Source organism: Hermetia illucens, chromosome 1 (genome assembly GCF_905115235.1).
Source record: "Hermetia illucens chromosome 1, iHerIll2.2.curated.20191125, whole genome shotgun sequence".
Classification (NCBI taxonomy): domain Eukaryota; kingdom Metazoa; phylum Arthropoda; class Insecta; order Diptera; family Stratiomyidae; genus Hermetia; species Hermetia illucens.
In genome coordinates this window covers 49,495,974-49,516,206 of record NC_051849.1, presented here as the reverse complement: position 1 = coordinate 49,516,206, position 20,233 = coordinate 49,495,974, and the positions used below count along the sequence as shown (strand labels likewise).

The following is a 20,233-nucleotide window of genomic DNA, read 5'->3' as shown; positions in this document are numbered from 1 at the left end:
AGTCCTTTTAGCAGAAAGGACGTTAGGTTGACCGGTCGAAAGCTTTTTGCCTCTGTGTAGGTGGGTTTTCCTGGTTTGGGAATGAACAACACCTTCACATCCCGCCATTTAATTGGAATATAAGCGTGTGCTAGGCATGCACGATATATATTCCGAATCTGTAGATCCAGGGCATCCATTCCTTCCATTACTAGCGCAGGGATGATGCCATCCGGACCTGCAGACTTGTATCTATGGAACGAGTTAAATGCACATTTCACTCGCTCCAGTGATACTACTTTGCATGCCAGATTCCAGTATCTCGGTTGAGGGCTGTATGCACCTGTTGGCCCCGAGATTAGATTTTGGATGTTGCCTGGGAAGTGTACTTTAAGCAAATGATTTGTGGTTTCTTCATCGCTTTCTGTGTACTTCCCATTCTGTAAACGTAAATAACCCAGTTTCTGGCTACGTTCTTTGACCAGAATCCGCTTCAGCTTTGAGGTTGCCTCAAGAGATTTAGTCTTTTCGCAAAAGCGTCTCGAAGATGATCGTCTAGCCGATCTTATGCTCTTCTTTAGAGCCTTCTGTGCCTCTTTATAGCGATTCCAGCTAGTGCTTGATTCACCCTTCAGAGCACGATTAAGGAGCATCCTTGTCGTTCTCCTCTGTTTTGCCAAATCCGAGTTCCACCATGGTGTTTTACCCTTCTTTCGCCTCATGAGTGGGCAGCTTTCTTCGAAAGCTTCTCTTATGCTAGTTGTGATCATCTGGGTTGTCTTCTTAATTCCAGCAATGATGATGCGCTTCCCAGGGATCGTGACTCGGGCGCTCAATTCTGTTTGATACATTCCCCAATCTGTCTTCCTCGGATTCCGAAATGGAGTGGGTGAAGGTGGATCCATGCCCATAACGAAATCAATGCGTCTGTGATCCGAGAGTGTGATACCGTTTGATACTTTCCACTCTCTGATCAGAGCCGCGATGTCAGGAGATGTCACCGTGATGTCGATGAGCTCTCGGCTGACCACGTTGAAGAAAGTGGGTTCATTACTCACATTTATGATCTGCAAATCGGTTCCTACTAGATACTCCAGTAGTCTCGATCCTCTTGCATTGATGTTCGAACTTCCCCAGCATATGTGGTGAGCGTTGTCATCACATTCTGCTATTACCCCCATGCCCCTACTTTTGGCATATTAGATAGCTCTGATGAATGTTCCACTGAGAGCGTCTTGTGCGTCGTAGGGGAAATATGCAGAGCACCAAAGTATCTCTTTATCTCCCTGTTGACTTTTTATGGTTAGCTTAGCCGATGTGGTGTCGCCATCACATAGGTCGTTAACCAGGTTAGCCTGGAAGTCTTTGGAGACTACCATGCAGGTGCGGGGTCGATCGCTTCCATTGACATTCAATAGGTCAGCATGTTGGAAGTTTAGGCCCCTGACTGCTCCACCAACAACCCACGGTTCTTGTATGAGGTATATAAATGTCTTGCAGCTATTGATCCGACGACTGATAAGTGCAGTCGCCGCTTTACAATGCTGCAAATTTACTTGGGAGATGTGGCACCTCATTTATGTTTCAGATGTAGATGCCGGGGGCTGCATGTCCCCTTCAATGGTTTTAGGAGAGTAACGTGACGGTCCCCAGCCCATAGTAGAGCCGGCAACCCGATTTTTCCCGAACTTTCTTAACATCAGGTTCGGGAACGCCGATAGTGAGAAAAGTTCTCTCCTCTCTCTCTCCTGTTTTGCTGCCTAGCAGCAACCAGGTGGAAGTGTTAAGGTTGTTCTGTAGACCAAGTTGTTCCAGAACCCCGACACCATTTCGCTCTTCTTCTGGAAGCCAGAGAAAGCACTTTTTGATCGATGGCAGCTCAGAGACGCTTTTCAAGGTTAGTCGCGCACCCTCCCACACATCGTTAAGGGAAGAGCAGTACTGCCTGAGCCACTCGTTCGTGTCTTCGTCGGCAAAGTTCAGCCGTAACATTTTACGGTATACACCTACCGACTCAAAGCAAAGCTCAATGCCTTGCGCGGACGCAGTCCTTATAGCTAGGAGGAGTTTCCTCCTAAGCTGTTCGCACTGCTCAGTATCGTAGCCGGATGGATTACAGTCGTCATACAGGACCCATCCATCGGCTTCGATAGTCTTGACTGCAAATGAAGGCCTAGCCGTTGCCGGCCGAGCCCTCTTTGCTACCTTTTGTGTCGAAGAGTTAGGATCGTCCGAGAACCGGTGCCGTTTCGGTTTCCCCTTAGCCGCAGGTGCCCCGAACGCTCCTTTCCCCTCAACTTTGGCACAGCTTTTTGGTTGTGCGTTGCCCGGAGGCGGTTTGCCCAAAAGCGGTTTGCCCGGAGGTGCTTTGCCCGAAAGCGGTTTGCCCGGAGGCGGTTTGCCCGAAGGCGGTTTGCCCGGAGGCTGTGTGCCCGCAGGCGGTTTGCCCGAAGGCAGTTTGCTGTCCGTGGACAGGTGCTTACCCATGGGCAAGACTTTAGCCTCAGCAGGTGGCGCCTATTGGAGCCTGGGGTCAGGAGTACTGACAGAAGGGGTCTGCTTTGGCTCGTCCGTTACGGACTCAGGTTCTCCATCGATGAGCTCAGGGTTGCCCCTTCACTCGGGGTTGGATCGTCACGATCGAAGTTTAACTGTGTTTGCTTAATAGGTTTATGTTTTTGTTTTTTCATAGTTGGCTGCCATGGCCTCAACTTTTCCGGGGAAAGTAAGTCGATCTCGGCAGAGCCCCTTTTTGCCGAGGCAAGGCTAGTTGAAACTGCGGGTCGCCTGGTACCCAGAGTTCACCGTTTACGGCCTCATCTTAACCCCTGTGACCATTCAGCACTCGGCACGGTAGTCACACCTTGGGTTGGGGTTTTGATTAACGCTTGGCTTCAGGTGTCACGTCCCGTTTCCTGGAGGATCTTCCTTACTGAGCTCCCTCACCACGACAAGGTAGGTAATCGTCGAGGGAGGTATATAAGGGTAATCACTAAGATCAGATGCTCACAAAACAATAGTGAAAAGGTCGGTGGCCTCCCCCCAGTGGAGACACGGTCACTTCGAAGACTATACCTTCAAAATCATTTAAAAGTTCCATTTGAGATTTTCAGGGTTTTTATAGGAAACTTACCCACATTTTTAGATGAAAACAATATTCAGAGTTAACCTTTTACATTGGAAACGTGCAGTGTTTACAGAGCTGCAAGTTTTATAATTTTTCGGATTTCTCTTGAAAATTTAGGGAAAATATTCTTCAAAAACAATACTATTGGTCAAGAAAAAATAATTTCTGGAAAGTTTTGATTGGATATCTTCTCGTACCACAACACCATAGCAATTAGTATTGTTTTTAAAGCAATCCAATTTAATTCATCTTTATAATAATATGTAATGTATATAAATCTTTATCTCATTTCACGAAATTCTGTAGCAACGTAAAATAACTATAAGAAGTTTTTAGTATCTGAAAAAATACAAGATTGAGTTGGTTTATTTGCAATAAGAAGGAAGGTACGACTTACCATGAAAAATGTGTTTACATTCATATTAATAAAGCCGCTCTTAATAATTATTGGTCTCATTGCCGCCGCCATAAATATTGCTATATCTTTCTGCAGAGAAAGCGGCACTTCATACCAATTGAAGAAGTATAAGGCGTTGGTTATTTCATTACTCTGAAAATATAAATATTTTTTATGTTTATGACAATAGAACTCAATCTTTCTTATCCATCTTTTCCCTCAGAAGGAGTTAGTTGGATGACTGCTCGCGTTTGAACCTCTACCTTTTGTGATATTTCATTCCCATGCCAATAATAAAGCCAAAGTAATCCAATAGTAGCCACACACCAAAACTGATATATTCCATATGCTGTGAAGAAATCCTACGATAGGACAGATAATTAGCTAAAGGAAACACATTTATATGTATTCACTGGTTTAACCTTGGATATAATGTATAATTGCATGCATAACAATCCACTTATTGTTGAAGATTCTAAGAAAAGAGTTATTCGGGAGACGTATTCGTATTCCCTGGTAAAGCTGAAAACAGAGTTTTGCTATAAATTGGGTTTGATGTAATTTTTATTTGGGGATTACAATTTAATCTCCACGATGTCCTCAACGCAATTGACAAGAATATTTCTGAAAAGTTCAGGTCGTTGTTGGGTAGCTCGGTGCTGGGCAGATTCCTGATTTTCGAAAGGTTGTGAGTTCTTCAGAAAACTGTCAACATATTCCTAGTAATAAATTCAAAAGAGTTAAATGTTTTCTATGGATGGTCTCTAACAGTCTTTGTGCTGAATAAAGGGTATCTACAAAATTAAAGTTTCTTCTCGAACTATAATTTTGTTTTAGATCCCATTGTGCTACATAGATTTGAGAAATACCAAAACTGGAATCCTACAAAAAAGATCCTATTAATACTTACTGGCATATTTTCGAGTCTGTATTTGATCACATCTAGACGGAAGGAAATGTACCGCATTAAGGCTGTGTTGAAAGTGTGCCAAGCAAAAAAGCAAGAGAAGCCAACGACTGCCAAATAATATGGCATAACGAAAGTAAAAAGAAAACTTTCATTCAAACTTCCAGTAGGGAATAGAACGAATAAATGATTCAATCCTTTTGATGAATTTCCAGCCTTCCGGGAACAAATGATTATTTAGAAAAGTGAAGGTCATATTGCATTTATACACACATACCTGCTGCCGTATCGTCCATCCATCTGACTGATACATTATAAAATATGCACCTTCCATAAAAATTAACACTATTGCTATCGAAAGGGGTAGTAAAATGGTAGACACAATTTTAATAACATATTCTCCGTAACTGGTGTAAATTTTAATCTCCTCTGGAAAACCTGCTTGCAAAATTTTGTTTACTCCAGTCTGAAGATTCGTAAGTAGGTTGATATATTCTGTGGATGAAAATATATTATTTTTATTGAAGGACGGCAGAGATATGTCCGGGACTGTGATATCACCCTCAACAGGATGAAATTCGTGACCAGCATAAAGCAAGAGGTACTTAAAATTATTCTAGATGAGCTCTCTACATTGGATCTCAGAATAATCAAATTCGACATTGAGGTCGACTCGGAAGTTAGAGAAGAGAACAGATTGGGACTCCCACACAAGCGATAAAATGGCTGATCTATAAATGAGCGCTAACATTAGGAGCGAAATAGAGCTGGAAACGGTGATGAGAGGTCCCATCAGAGTTGTGACTGAAGTATATGAGACCAGCTGGGCGGCCAAGATAGTCATCAATGGATGTGCCTTGTTGGGACACGAACCAAGAATATGAGTGGAGTTCGAAAGCTTTTCAACCGAGCGAAACAAATCGAGGACTGGCAGAAGTACAAAAAGGTGCTGATGACGAGAACCAACGTGATCAGGGAAGCAAAGCGAAACAACTTCCGGAAATTCTGTGAAGGCATGGAACAAACCAGAGAAACATCCAGACCATACAAAGGGAAAGACAAGGCAATACCTTCTGCCAGTTTGAAGAATGAAGATGGGGCATTTAACGAGACTGAAGGGAGGCAAGGTGCATATGCCGCTTAGAACTCACTTCACGCAGTTTTACCTCACGGTGGAAAGCAACAGCATTCTGCCAATACCCAAAAACAGACAGAAGAAGTTAAAAGGTAAATTGGAAACTAGAAAACAAGGTATGCTTGGAAACTAGAATAAGGTGACCAGTGGCAACCTTGAAACTAATGAAATCACCCAGAGTAGATGGCATTTTCCCTGCATTACTCCAGAGAGGCCAAAAAGGCCTAAGTTCTCTTCAAAGAGTGATAAGGGGCTGCATAGTCTTCATATATATATTAGGGGCATTGCGGCGTGCAAGGTAGTAAAAAGAATCTTTTTCACACTGAATCTTTCAGAGCAATCTGCCTGACATCGTTAATACTTAAAACTGTGGAGAACCTCATAGGCAACTACATTAGAACTAACGTTAGCAATCACATCCATGGTAGGACGGTCAACTGAAACTGCTCTGAATCAGCTGGCAAGTGATGTCATAGAAACAAAAGAGATAACACTATGTGCGTTTTTGGACATCAAAGGAATGTTCGATAATACATCGTACACAGAGCCACGAGATGCCTTGATTCCGAAGTGATTGAGAAACATCTTTGCCTATAGTTGAAACGAGTAGCAGAGGTTAAATATTTCGGAATCACAAAACTACATATGTCGGAAAGCTACAAGGGCTCATAGTAGGGAAAAAATGGTGAGGAACTCTGAAAATACTGCACTGGATATGCACTGCAATAGCAAGCTTAATGATGCCAATGGGACGGTAATCTGGGCAGACAGAACAAAACTCAGCCTGGGAATTACACAAACTTCAAAGATTGGCTTGGGTATGTATCAGTGGGGCAATGAGGATAGGCCCCCTAGAGGTCCTTCTGGGATTGACTCCTGGGAGCGCGTGACTATGATATATGGTTCAGCTGAGCTGAGCAAAAGGAGCGGGCGCCAAGGCCATTGATCCAAGGAAACCATACCATAGCATACCAAGCATGGTAGCATATTTCAGCCGAAAATATACTTTATATATAGATGTGTCTCCGTTTGTCTCGGAGGGAACCATAGGGGACAGAACATTACCATTCTAACTGACAGTCAAGCTGCTCTTTCAACAAGGTCCAGATACTTTGAGATTCAAGCCACACTGGGTTAAAGGCAATGATGCAGCAGAAGGACTGGCCAGGAAAGGACCGGGGACACTATTGCACAGGCTAGAGCCCGGAAATTTGAAAAGGGTTCGTGGTCACTATTTTGAGGGAATTATGCGGGGCGAACTTACTAGTAATCTATTTTCGAGTTGTCACAATCTCAGCAGATGCCAGATTTTATCTAATACTAGCACTGAGTGCCAAGCATTTAGACTCGGCGCTGGCGGTAGTGGCCGGTGGTAAGTCAGTGTCGAGAACTCTCCGCAATATCGAGCACGTATGCAGAATGGCGTACTTCTGTATGGTTTCAACTAGACTGTGTGAGAGTCCCAGGACGTCAAGGGAAGCCGTGAGGGATTTAGTTACAATACCTGTAGCTGACAATATTATGGGAACTATTTCTTTGATTTCCCGAGCCAGTGGCTCATAGTTCACCTTTTTCTCCACGTATTTCCGTTTGATGTTGCTGTTATGGGGGATAGCAACATCAATTTTATACGTGGAGCTACCCGTCTTGTCAACTTATTGTACGTCAGGCTTGTTATGTAGAATATGACGTTCAGACAAAACTTGCCGGTCCCAATACATGCTGTAAGCAGAACTATTAAGTTCTGCCTCCGGCTCATATCGGTAAACCGGAAATCTTTCCGTGATCAGGCCATGTTTGTATGCAAGTTTTTGATGGATAACCTTACATACAGCATTATGCCTGGTGATGTATTGCACCGGTGCCATAATAGTGCAGCCAGAAATGACCACACATTGTGCCCTGGTTGTTCTCCACCCGTTCTTTCTTGATGAGCTTTTTATAAGCTCAGGTGGCGACCACGCCGTCCTGAATAGCGCACATGAATCCCTCCGTCTCAGCAAAGAGTTCCCCAACACAAAGCCATCTGTTCGACAAATGCAAATTTATTGAAAGATCGGTCCTTCAAGTTTAGTGGAGTTAGCCCACACGACAGACAGCCGCATGCAAGAGACTTGTCTGCTCTTTGCTGTAAAAATAAGCGCGTAGCGAGTTCTCTTAGCGATGATGCTGTGCTGCCATGTCAAGCACGCCCCTACCTTCTATGTAACGAGGCAGGTTCCTCCGCTGCAGGACAGAGTTTGGATGATGCATTTGGAATTTGGTTGTATGTATCCGCCGCAGGACGTTTTCCAGATCGGTCTTCATTTGTGACAATAATCCAGATGCATAAGCCAGTGAAAGGATAGCGAATACATTGAATGCGCTTATCTTATTCCCTGAGAGATGCGATTTCAGTACCAGCTTGACACGTGGCAGGGATTCGGATAGCAGAGCATTCTTCAAATCACCAACTCGAGCATGGCATGGTTCAGTAATTCATTTATTTATTTATATACAGAATTACAGAATTTATATGAATACAATAATATACAGAAAAGTGAGTTCCTAGGTAAATATTGTTCTCAGAGGGAGAAGTAAGTAAATGGCTTAATAGGTGCTTAAAGTTAAAGAGGGAGACTGAGCTAAAGGACCCAAGTTGTCGAGCGTTGAAGGCCGGCATTGCCTCGGGATCGGGGAGTGAGAGTAAATATCGAACTCTGCGAAAGGTTCTTCAAAAATGTCGGCGCTACGTGTACTCCGAGAGCCAATGCGGAAAATAATATCGGTGTTGGCAGATCAGGCCATTGGGCTGAATTGAGGGACGTGGGAGAAAATCAGGCATTTTGGAAGCTCGATTGATGATGCTAATGAAGTGGGAATTGAAATGAAGCTCATCATAGTAGATTACATCCAGCTCTTGAATGGAGGTCAGTAATGAAAAGGATAGTCTGGCAAGAAAGTAGGAAAAGGATTTAAGGGAGGGTTTAAGCGAATAGCACATCCAGTGACATTTGCTGACTTCCAGACTCAGCTTGTTAACCGATCACCTACGGACCAAAGTGTCACGGTTGGATGTCAAGAGAGCGCAGTCCAGTGGAGATGAAACAGCGTCAAATAATTTAAGGTTGTTAGCGTACAGCAAACATGGACGGGTGAGGACGGAGGGGAGGTCATTGATAAAAAATTGGAACAGTAGGGGCCATGTATGGAACTCTGGGGAACACTAGACGAGGGAGAGAAGGAATGGGATAAGCGTCTATGAAAAGAAACTTTGCAGGAACGATATGAGAGGTAGGAGGAAAGCCAAGAGAGTAGAGAGAATTTTTCGACATTGGTGTCGGGATTACCAATGGGAAACCCAAGTTAGGAAGGCGTGAGGAGAGGAATGGCGAGAAATTCGCAACAGTCTAGATCAAGACGACGCGTTGGGGGCTCAGTGGTTGAGCGAGTAAACACAGAAGGGAAGTAGAGCAAAGGAGGTCGCAGGATTGTTGTGGGGAGTTGGCAGTGGGATCAGCAAAGTTGATGGAGGGAAAGATTGGATGGGGTTACGGAAATGGCGAGTGTCGGACCAAAACGGTTTAAAGTTACTGCGGGCAAGGACGTACTCCATATTATTTAAGTATAATAAGTATTTGCTATGCACTATTTTAATTATCGACTTCACAGTGGGGATCATAGCCTGGAAATGGGCAAGGTCGGTGTCTCTCCTTGAAATCTGAAACTTCTTCCGCAATGCACGTTTTAGACGGACCTTATTAAGGATCTCCGTGATCAACCAAGTTGAGTAGTAACGGAGACAAGTAGAAGAACGGACATAACTGGGGAGGAGATCGGGCAGGATATTATAAAATGGCCAAGACCTTAAACACATGTAGAGGTTGATAATATTTGATCCAAGTTGATTGGCGCTAATGCTGAAGAGACTCCATCAAAGTTGCCTTTCCGGAAGTTGAACTTAACAGAATTACGCGCAGTTTTGGTGTTTGAGCGGGGAAACTCTGCATAAAATTCAAGTGGATGTGGTGAGCGTCAATTTTGACATACGAGAAAATAAAAAGAAGTGACGCTAGGGGAGGTTGGAAAGGAGGAGATCGAGAGTGCGATCCAAGAAGGTGTTGAAATTCAGGGAAAAACAAGTATTCATAAAGAAACAGAGTAAAAGGTTGACTAGGCCAATTGAACATGGAGAGGTTAAAATTTCCTCACAGAAAGAAAAGGAGGGAACGGAGTTTGACAGTAAGGAGTTCTGACAAGCTAAAATTTTGACAGTGAGCACAGGACTAGTCACATTGATTGAAGGAGTTGTTACGCTTGTACGGCTTAATAAACGCACTTTCAGGCCAGAAAGAGGGATTGCCGATTGTGTCACATTCGCACGAATAAGTTACTTTAAAAATAACAGTTCAGGGGATTCATGGGAGGATACGAAACTAAGCCCTCAACAGATTGTTTGGAGCTCGCCAAGAAGAATTTCCGGGTCATAGTAAGAACAATCACTGGTTATTGGGGGCTAAATTTCCACCTGGGGAAACAAGGGATATCTACGGACATTGTCTGTAAATTATGTGAGTAGAGCGGAATTCTATAATTAATACGGAATCCGACGTTCTTGACAATATTATTACTATTTTAACAATATCACCGGAACTAATGGTTTTTTTCTATCAACTCGAAAGGATTTTATCAAGTTGAAATAGTGATTCCTCTGTGCGTTTGGGGTTCTAGAATTCACTCAAAGTATTTTGCGCTGATAGTAGAAGGAGATTGAAAGAAACGGAGATTTGTGAGTAAGCAATTTGATACTCTTAATATTGACTGTGGTTCGGAGGTGGCTAGCACGCCTCATGATCGAACTGATCTTTCAGTCCTCAGTACTCTTCTTGATGACTGTATCGACGACGTTAGTATAGAATACTAACTGTGAGATTCCGACCCAGGACGAGGAAGATCTTAAGAGTGAAGTGTTACTCAGCAACGGGGACTTTTCAACATGCAGAGGAGAAAAAGGTTTTCTATGAGAAGTAGTCGAGGAGTGGTTTCCTGAAGGCGGCATTGGTGATTTGAATGCTGAGGTGACCTGACCTAGTTATTGGTAGCATGTTGTTCGAGCACAGAATCAATCGTAAAGTGAATTGGGTCTCAATTGAACGAGAGCGCACATTTAGCCAGATCAACCGCATAGCCACCAGCAGTAAATTTAGGAGTTATATCTAGATTTGCAAATTAAGAGAAGCGTTGATATTTGGTCCGAGCGAGATTACAATTCCGTGGTCGCCGCGTCAAATCTCTGGAAAAGGAAATTCATTACAGCGTTTGTCCGCGAAGCTCCAAATAATTACCATTACACTAAAATATACGATATTTCTGTCTATATTAACGAGCAGAACATCCGCGGTGTCAGTCGGTTTGCCCATCTTAATAGTAGCTTTCTGGTGGTTTGCGGTCAGTGAGCCAGATGTCACTTAACGCATTAGTAATGCTAGATATGCTTTCGCTGTTTTGTTGAAAATTTGGAAACCCAGTTCCCTCAATGCCAACATCATGTTAGGGTTGTGCCACGCCACTGTTCTATCTGTGCTGTTAGGGAAAATAATATGGATAGTGTCCAAGGCAGAGAAAGACGTACTAAGTGAAGAGTGTTGAACGATGCAAGTTGATACTTTATTTTTCGCTTAAGGTAAGAAGTTGCATGTCGAAGCCTTTTCCGAAGTCAGAGGTAATGAAGGGTAACAGTTAGGCGAACTTCCCGTATACTACCAAAGATGAACTGGTTGGCAAAAAGGCTGTACCGGCCCGAATAACATATAAAACGAAGAGTTCTGATCCATAAGTCAAACAAAACGTGATTGTGAAAGGTAGATTGACTTTAGTATTTTTAGATTTTCTCTGAATTATTCGAAGCTTTACAGCCCAAAGAGAACATACACTCGCTATGCAAACTTTTTTGAAAACTTTTATTTACTTACTTTTTCGATAGCAATAAAATGCAATAATCCTTGCCAAAATGTTGGTGTAAGTTATGCTTGTGGCCAAACCAGGTATTATCCATTCCAAATCGTGTAAGTTGAGTGAAATACTGCGAAACTGGTGATAGAAAGTTATTTTGAAAGTGAGTGGAGTGATCGAAGATGTAGAGTATCGAATGAAATTTGAATGAATAGAACGTTAGACATTGAAAATTACACTAATTCTTCAATACATTATAAAACTTTACAAGCTGGGACCCAGGAGCACGCTGCTTAGGTATTTCATTGGTCAGAATATTTCGTTGCATGACGACTCAATTTACACGTACCGAGTAGGTCATGGTCATCCTGCTACTCTTGTCTATTTGTTTCTAATCTAAGGATTTTAACTCTCCAAGTGGTAAGAAGTCATAAACCCCGAATCCAGTCTCGGTCATGACCAATCAAGACATCACCGAGACATGAAACGGATCCATGTCCTCCTAGTGCCTACGTTAAAGTCTGCCAGAAACGAAGGTACGGAAACTCTCATGATGAGTGAAACCAAAAGCGCGAATACGGCCGGCCCTTTGCGGTACTTTTGGTTGACCTAATGTCGAAGAAGATGCCTTCTCTCAACTTTTCGATGCAAAAATATGTAGCGTGCTGATGACTATAATACCATTGCAAGCGACCTTAATCATAATGTGGGTGAAAAGGCAGATGGCCACAGGTTCAATGGGGGAAAAGGGTTCAGAGTACGAAGTGGGGGTGGGGTCTGTATATTCCATTATGGGGACACTCATGATCTTGTACTTGTGAATACGTGGTTCATCAAACGCTGATGTTATTTTCCTACATTTTATGGTAGGAACATAAAACGCAGATTGATTATATCTTCATAAGACGCTGACATTTAATCGTAGCACTTACTATAAAGCCGTTCCCTATAAGGCCATCGTACCTCAAAATTGGCCTTTGATTGCCGTTTTGCGAAGGAAGTCGCCGATAAAATAGCGGGGGGACGCAGTGGCCTACGGTGCATTAAATGGTGGCGGTTCCACCAGAAAAAAGAAGAGATGATCTTCCCTATGTGTAACCATTACGAATGTGGATGAATCGTGGAACCAAGTTAAAGATACGAACCAGGAAGACAGGATCCACAATCCAAGGGGGATACTTGGCTTTGGAATGACAATGTCTAAATGAAGGTCCGTGAAAGGAATCGCCTCTACCATAAGTTTCTCGATGATAACACGCAAGAAAGCATCATAGTTCCAATGTGGAAAAACAAATATAGTCCTCTGGAATATTTAAATTACCGTCCGATATCATGAGGATTTTTAAACACATTCTTGACAACTCTCTTCGCGATGTCGTTCAAATAACTGCGAATCAAGCCGGGTTTGACAAGAATTGTAGAATAAGTGACGTAATACACACTACGCGGTTAATCATGGAAAATTACATTACATTTACATTGTATTCCTGGATTTAGAGAAAGCGCTTGATCGTGTTACACGAACTCATCTGGTATGTTGTCTGTCAACACTTAGCGCGCAGGGTCAAATTGCTTTATCATGATCCAAAAAGTGGCATGTGGCCAACGATTTCGGATCTCTGTCAGTGTCCATCAAAGAGGCGCCCTACCACCATTCCTCTTTGTTCTTCTTATGGATACACGGGGCAACCAACGTCCAGTGATCTTCACACTGCTTTATGCAGATGACGTTTTCCTAGCGTCTTATAGCAAAGCTCTCGAGTAACTTGTCCAAAATTGGAGTGATTGCTTCACAGAACACGGTTTCAGATTGAATCTGAATAAAACTGAATTACTGACGACCGATTCCAATGAAACAGGCATAATCACTCTAAGTGTTAGTGACTTGCCAAGAACTGAAGGATTTAAATATCTCGGGTTATTGCTATCAACCAATGGAGAACTGCGTTATGACAGTGCTTCACGCATTAGCGCAACCTGGATGAAGTGGCGTTCTGGTGTTTTGGTGTTTTTTCCGATCAACGTATCAACGAACGTTCCAAATCTAAAATTTACCGTCAATGTTGTCCTGTCGGTGTCTATAGTTCGAGTGTTGGTCGCCTATAAAAGATAATGAACGGCGTCTTGCGGTAATGTAGACGAAGATGTTGCTTTGGACTAGTGACTTGATACCTTTTGATCCGAAAGAATCGGAAATGAGGATATTTGATCCCAAAAAATTTCAGAACCAAGACTTGCCTCATTTTTTGTCAATACCACTGAGTCGAGTGAAAAATTAAAAATCATCGAAGTTTGATAAGGATGCTCGAGTGAGGGCAAGTGTATTAAAACTTTACAATTAGTTTTGAAGGAAACTAGCACCGGGATTTCGCCATTAGTATAGAAATCATTTTTTCGTCGTTTAAATGATATCTTAAGATCCTGTATCCGCTTTTTCTATACATGGAATTAGTTAATCAAATTCATAAAGAAACATGAGATTCAACTTACATGGGAACAGACGAGTAACAATATTGATAGCGCCACAATAATTCCGCGAATGAAATGAAACAATTTAAAAGAATCCGTACGTGCAAAGATAAACCCCATAACCCTTAATGTGACGAGTTGCCACTTGATAAGACGATTGTCGAATACCTCAGCATCTAAAGTGAAATCTTCCAACATTTTTTTTTTAAAAAGATGGATTTCTTTCCTGGTACTACTAAGTTGTGCACGATTTTTAATTCGAAATACCGAGCGATGAACGTTACTCGGAAATCCTTCAGGGCAATTTATGTATTTCTATTCCTTATACTACCGGAAAAATGTCTCACTATAATTTCTTAAATTTGATTAATTTCATTTAGAAAAGTGCCTTCACTTTCCAAAGTTTAGTTAGTGATCATTACTTAATTTACAATAACAGGGTGTAATTAGGGATAAATATAGTGGACATAGTAAGGGGTTTATCCAATCAGTTTAATACTCAAGGGATAATTAAACCCCTCAGGTGATGGGACATCACATATCTCTAATCTTAACTTACAATCGTAACTTAATTGGCGGTTGGCCGTTATAATCATGCTACTATGCTACACTACTCTCAATATTGAATACTGTATAACACGAACACCGTTTCAGCTGTTTATTCTAGGTGTATAGTAAGCTAATCATTAAAATGGGCCCTTTCTGATTTTGTTACGAATAAATATTTCGAATAATAGGGCACTATTTGTAGTACATTATTATAGCTTCCTTAGGATGTGCAGATAAGAACAGTGTGATTATCTGACTATGAACCTTGAAACTGTTAATGTTTAACTTTCATTGGGCTCTGACCTCCCTCTCCTAGTCGGGGGTCATTTGGTGAAGGTTCATGACTCGATAAGAGATAAAGGAGATGCCCTTATTGTAGTTGAGGATCTCAGAAAAGATGAAATCGTTCATTGAATCACTCGATTACTTCCGGAGAAGACACCGTGAAAGACGCCTTCGATGACAGGAAGTAATAATGTCGGTGGCAGAATGTAATCCTGTCAAACTCCGCTTTGGAACTTAAAACTCCTCCATGATTTTGCTTTGATACAACGAGTGATATTTCGGCCGTTTTAGCATAGGCCGTTCCAGACAACCTCCCTATTCATCATGGCGCAGGCATTCTCGAAATCGATGAAGAGCAGGTGATGTGGCGATCTAAACTCCGCATACTGCCCCACCATGATTTGAAGGGTGTTAATATGGCCAATACAAGACAGTGGAAACCAGTCTGCTCCTTGTCGATCAAGCTTACCAGGTGTTTTTAATAGGATCTAGAATGACTTTAGTCAGTATCTTTGCGACAGTAGGAATCCCACAAATACCGCTAAAAATGCCGCATTTGAGATGGATGCTATTCTTAGGAATTTTCACTGTCATCATCCACTTGTTTTTTTTCCTTCCTTTTTTTGGGTTCGGCAAAAGTAGCAACTATGCAGAAACTGCAAAACTTGCAGAACAAATTCCACATGAGACAAGGATGGTGAATTCTCTCCTATCGGGCACGTTGTTGACAAAGTTAATTTTGTTTTTGATTGGAGGCACAATTTGTATTGCATATTATAGTGGCTTGCCATATCGTCTAGAAAAGGCTGAACGATTGAGAATCGTGGTGAAGTACCTCTTCCGCTTCATCAGTTGCACATCATCGTGGATTTGAAGCTTATTGCGGCTACTTCTCCTTCTCTTACTAACGTAGCTGAGAAATTCCTTCCTTCATCGTGCCGCGATCACCTTCGTTCTCAGTGATCAATTCAGCTTTTTGCTCCTTGTTTTTGGGACGACAACCTAATATCATCTGAGTCAAAGATAAAGGTACTTTTGACGCGACTTAGTGCCTATCAATGTTTCCTGGCAGGCTATTTCGAGGTTGAGTCGTTTCGGCAATAAGAGAGTTTTCTTAGAGTTTACTTTGGGGTCGACTATCTGTTTCCCTGTGGGTAAACGCGGTAGTGATGGTCCGTTTCGAATCCGATGGCAGGACCCTTTTTGATTATGTACATACATACAATAATAGAATATTTCTTAAACGTACTACTGATCGCGATATGATGGATTTGGGGAGATATTCGTTGCTCGTCAGTCGAAACACGATTTCCCAAAAATCTCAAGAACTCAGGTCGCGTAAGCAATCTCGATCTGGATCAGGCAGCAGACCTCTGGAGAAGTATTTGTAGCCAACCCACACGTTGCAATTTAGAAACTGCGCGAACCACGCAAAACATCTTGATCTCCAAAATCTGATTGCCGAGAGGTAAAAAGGATGATCAAAAGGTTCCAGAAAGTAAATACGCAAAGAACAACCTTTGATCGACAAATTAGTTGTAAAGCAAACTGTCCGTCAAAAACGTATCGATTATAAATCAACCCCCAACTCCATATCACATTCTTAGTTACAGGTGTTACGTTTGCACAAAATCGACTCGAGTGTGGTTTTTCTCCTAAAAACAGTGATGAAAAATTGAGCACGAGCACATCAGAAGAGATACCAGTCAAGCTATTATCTAAGCTCACTGTGGTGTTATTTGTGGTTGAATACGTTGTTCATTCATTTGCATGAAAGCACGACGGGCCCCGGTCCTGTCGAGAAATGGGCAAGGGTTCTTGATGTAAGCAAGTTAGTCCGAGCAAAACACATACGTGTCTGCACGCTAAATGTTGGCACCCTAACTGGAAAGAACGAGGAACTCGGAAGAGCCCTTCAGAAAGGGCGCATTGATATCTGCGCTCTGCCTGGTACTCAAAGCTGCGACATTGAACGCGAGAGCGGTAAAAATGGCTATAAACTTCTCTATTTTGGTAGCCCACACACTCAATATGGTGTTGTCATTGTGATGACATTAAAGATGTCGAACGATTTGATGATCGGCTGATGAAGCTGATCGCACTATTCACTTCTTCACCACGTACGCACCACAGACAGGTCGACCTTATACTGAGAAAGATGCCTTCCGGCAACTTCTCGATGAAAAGACTTATCACTTGCCTGCTGACGACTATATTATCATTGCCGGCGACCTTAATGGTCATGTCGAACATACGGTAATAGGTACCATGGAGGAAAGGGGTTCGGAGCGCGCAATGAGGGAGACGAGCGTATAATGGATTTTGCGAACATTCATGACCTTGTAATAATCAACACATGGTTCATCAAACGATTGTCTCTTCTTCCTACTTTTTATAGTGGGAATAGTAAAACGTAACGTAACGACTATATTCTCATAAGACGCCGACATTTTACCACTGTCACTGAGTGCAAAGCCGTTCCCTATGAAACGATCGCACCTCAATATCGACGGTTCATTGCCGTCGTGTGAATTAAGTCACAGACAAAACAGCATGAGCGGAGACTTATCACGAACTTCGGCGAGCGGAGAAGCGACTTCAGAGACGGAAAAAGAAATCTTTGGAGAAACAACAAGTCTGTGAACTAGAAAAGTACAACAAGTCAGCAGGATAAAGCCTTATACACCTCGATGCTCATCCTGCCGAGACAAAGAGGGAAATCTGATTTCCGACGAAATGGGCATATTAGAGCGATGGGTTGAGTACTTTTATGAACTACTGAACAACCAGAACATTGGCGAGTTGGAGGCCCCACCAACTGAAAACAACGAACAAATACTGCCACCACCCAGTATAGGAGAAACAGTCCGTGCAATTCATCGGCTTAAAAATCATAAGTCGCCAGGAGCCGATGGAATTACAGTCGAACTGATTAAATATGGAGGCGACCAGTTACACCAAGCGGTCCATCAACTTGTGCCCAAGGTGTGGGACAGCGAATCAATGCCTCACGACTGGCAACGAGGCGTTATCTGTCTCATACAAAAAAAGGGAGATATCACGCAATGCAGAAATTATAGAGGTATAATATTGCTGAGTACCATCTATAAAATATTCTCCGCTATCTTGCTAGGCCTGATAGTCCCATACGCCCAGAACAGCATTGACCCATACCAAAGAGGAATAATTCCAGGGAAATCAGGAACAGATCAGATTTTCTTTGTGCGGCAAGCGATGGAAAAACTGTTTGAATATTGACATCAGTTGCACTATCTATTCATCGACTTTAAAGCCAGGGTAAAACTGTACACGGCCAAGAGAGAATTCGGTATCCCTACGAAATTAATAAGACTGACTAGGCTGACTTTGACCCATGTGCGAGGCCAGATAAAAGCAGCGGGATCACTCTCAAGACCATTCGACATCAACAACGGTCTACGAAAAGAGGATGCCCTATCATGCGTCCTCGTTAACTTGGCCCTGGAGAAAGTGATCAGTGATGCTGATGTAAATGCAAGAGGTGCGATCCTCTTTAAGTCCACCCAACTACTGGCCTATGCTGACGATATCAATATCATGGGAAGAACGAACCGAGACGTACAAACTGCCTTCATTCAGATCGAGCAGACGGCTATCGGCGCGAAATCTTGGGCTGCAAATCAATGAAGGCAAGACAAAATATGTGGTGGCAACGCCAATACCGAAAACCAGCGAAGTAACAACATCAAACTGCACTGATCAAATAGGACGAATAAAGATAGGAGACTACAACTTGATACAACCATTGATAATTTTTCCTATCTAGGGTCGAAAATCACAATTGATAACAGCTACGACGATAAAATTCGCGCACGATTGTTGGCAGCCAACAGAGCCTATTTCAGCTTACAAAAACTGTTCCACTCGAAACATCTCACCATAGGTTCAAAGCTCTTACTGTACAAGACAACGATCTTGCCAGTCCTCATGTATTCCTCGGAGACTTGGGTTCTTAGCAAGAAAAATTGGGAGCTCTTGGCCGCGTTCGGGAGAAGAATCCTCCGAAGAATTTTTTGCCCCCTACATGAGGATGGACGATTCCGTAGCCTACATAACGACGAAATCTATGAGCGATACCATGACCGTCAAGGTGTGGATAAAATGCGGCTCAATAGGTTACGGTGGGCGGGTCACAGCCCGGAAAGTCTATAACGGCAAAATCTATGGTAGAAAAAGAAGACGAGACGGACCTAAGATGGAGCGATAGTGTAAGTCAGGACGCCAGCCAGCTTTTAAGGATATCGAATTGGTGGACTTGGGCGGAAAGCCGGGATGTCTGGAGTTCCTTATTAAGGCAGGCCTAGACCGGATACCGGTTGTTGCGCCGTTGATGATGAGGATCATCATCATCAAACTTAATGCTATACAAGTGATAAGTTCACAGTGAGTCAAAAACAATCTGAGCTGTTGGTGCTGGTTTTCAGAATGTCCTGTCCCCCTTTTTTTCTCTTAGGCGACTGCTGATTATTTATAGGATCCCCCTCCTTCACACGTACTCGTTTATTTCGCCGTGATTCGGTGGTAGTACGGTTAGGTGTCACTTGGGTCGCTTGTGATACTTTTGGCGCAGCGGGGTTCGGGGTATTCTATTATTCTTTTCCTCCATCTGCAATCTTTTATAGAGGACTCTAATAGCCCTCACCATATTCATAATGGTTTGCTGCGTGTTGTGCTGGTCCTGGATAAACTCGGACAGCTCAAATATTTTTGCCCCAAGCTGGATGAAGGGTAATTCCTCCGGATCGGGACTCTGCTCCGTATAAGCCCCGGTGGAGTTACTCCTTTTATACGCTCCTTAACTTTTGGCGTTTATTGATCTTGTCTGTACTTTATCCTTCATCGTTTTTGGCATTGGAGGAGATCTCAAAGCTGACGAGCTTCTTTTGAATGGATCCCTTCCTTGTTCCTGGAGCACCTCCTGCTGTCGCGCAACTTGAATATATGCGGTGGGTATTATTGCGGTTTTCGTCGTCCCACAATCTGCTTTCAGTTCATCTGGTGTTCTCGGTAAGGTTGTACATTGCTTGAACACCTCCTTTTCCAGATCCAAATCACTTGTTACATTATATGCCAAGTTGTCCAGCACCGAGGCACTGTGGTTGAAGGATATCGACGACCGGGAGACCGCTTGCTCATTCCCAAAAGCCGCCGGTACTGGGGCTCCGAGCCCCTGCATCGTAAGTTATCTCCTTCTCTCGTTTTCCATAGTGATTTTATGTTCTGGGTATCCTTCCCATAGCCATTTTGGTCGACACACCAGAGATGAGCAAACACTAGCCTATGTACAGTCAGAAAAGAAAAGTGCATGAAAACATATTTAAACATCAACGGGTATGCCTAAATCCGCCGACTGGGGTCGCGCCTGATGGGAGATCTGACAGGGAGTGTACATATATGGCATTCCAGCGAAGCTAA

At 42.9% G+C, this 20,233-nt stretch overlaps 1 protein-coding gene across 1 annotated transcript in view; it reads right to left on the bottom strand.

Moving 5' to 3' along the window:
- Positions 1 to 3,391: 3,391 nt before the first annotated feature.
- Positions 3,392 to 20,233, bottom strand: part of LOC119649790 (odorant receptor 56a-like) — a 41,468-nt gene continuing 24,626 nt past the window's right edge. Inside the window, exons 13-16 of the mRNA XM_038052134.1 lie at positions 4,083 to 4,222; positions 3,926 to 4,025; positions 3,504 to 3,656; positions 3,392 to 3,445 (exon numbers count right to left, since the gene is read on the bottom strand). Of these exons, the coding sequence (XP_037908062.1) occupies positions 3,392 to 3,445; positions 3,504 to 3,656; positions 3,926 to 4,025; positions 4,083 to 4,222 (447 nt within the window). The remainder of the gene's footprint in view (positions 3,446 to 3,503; positions 3,657 to 3,925; positions 4,026 to 4,082; positions 4,223 to 20,233) is intronic.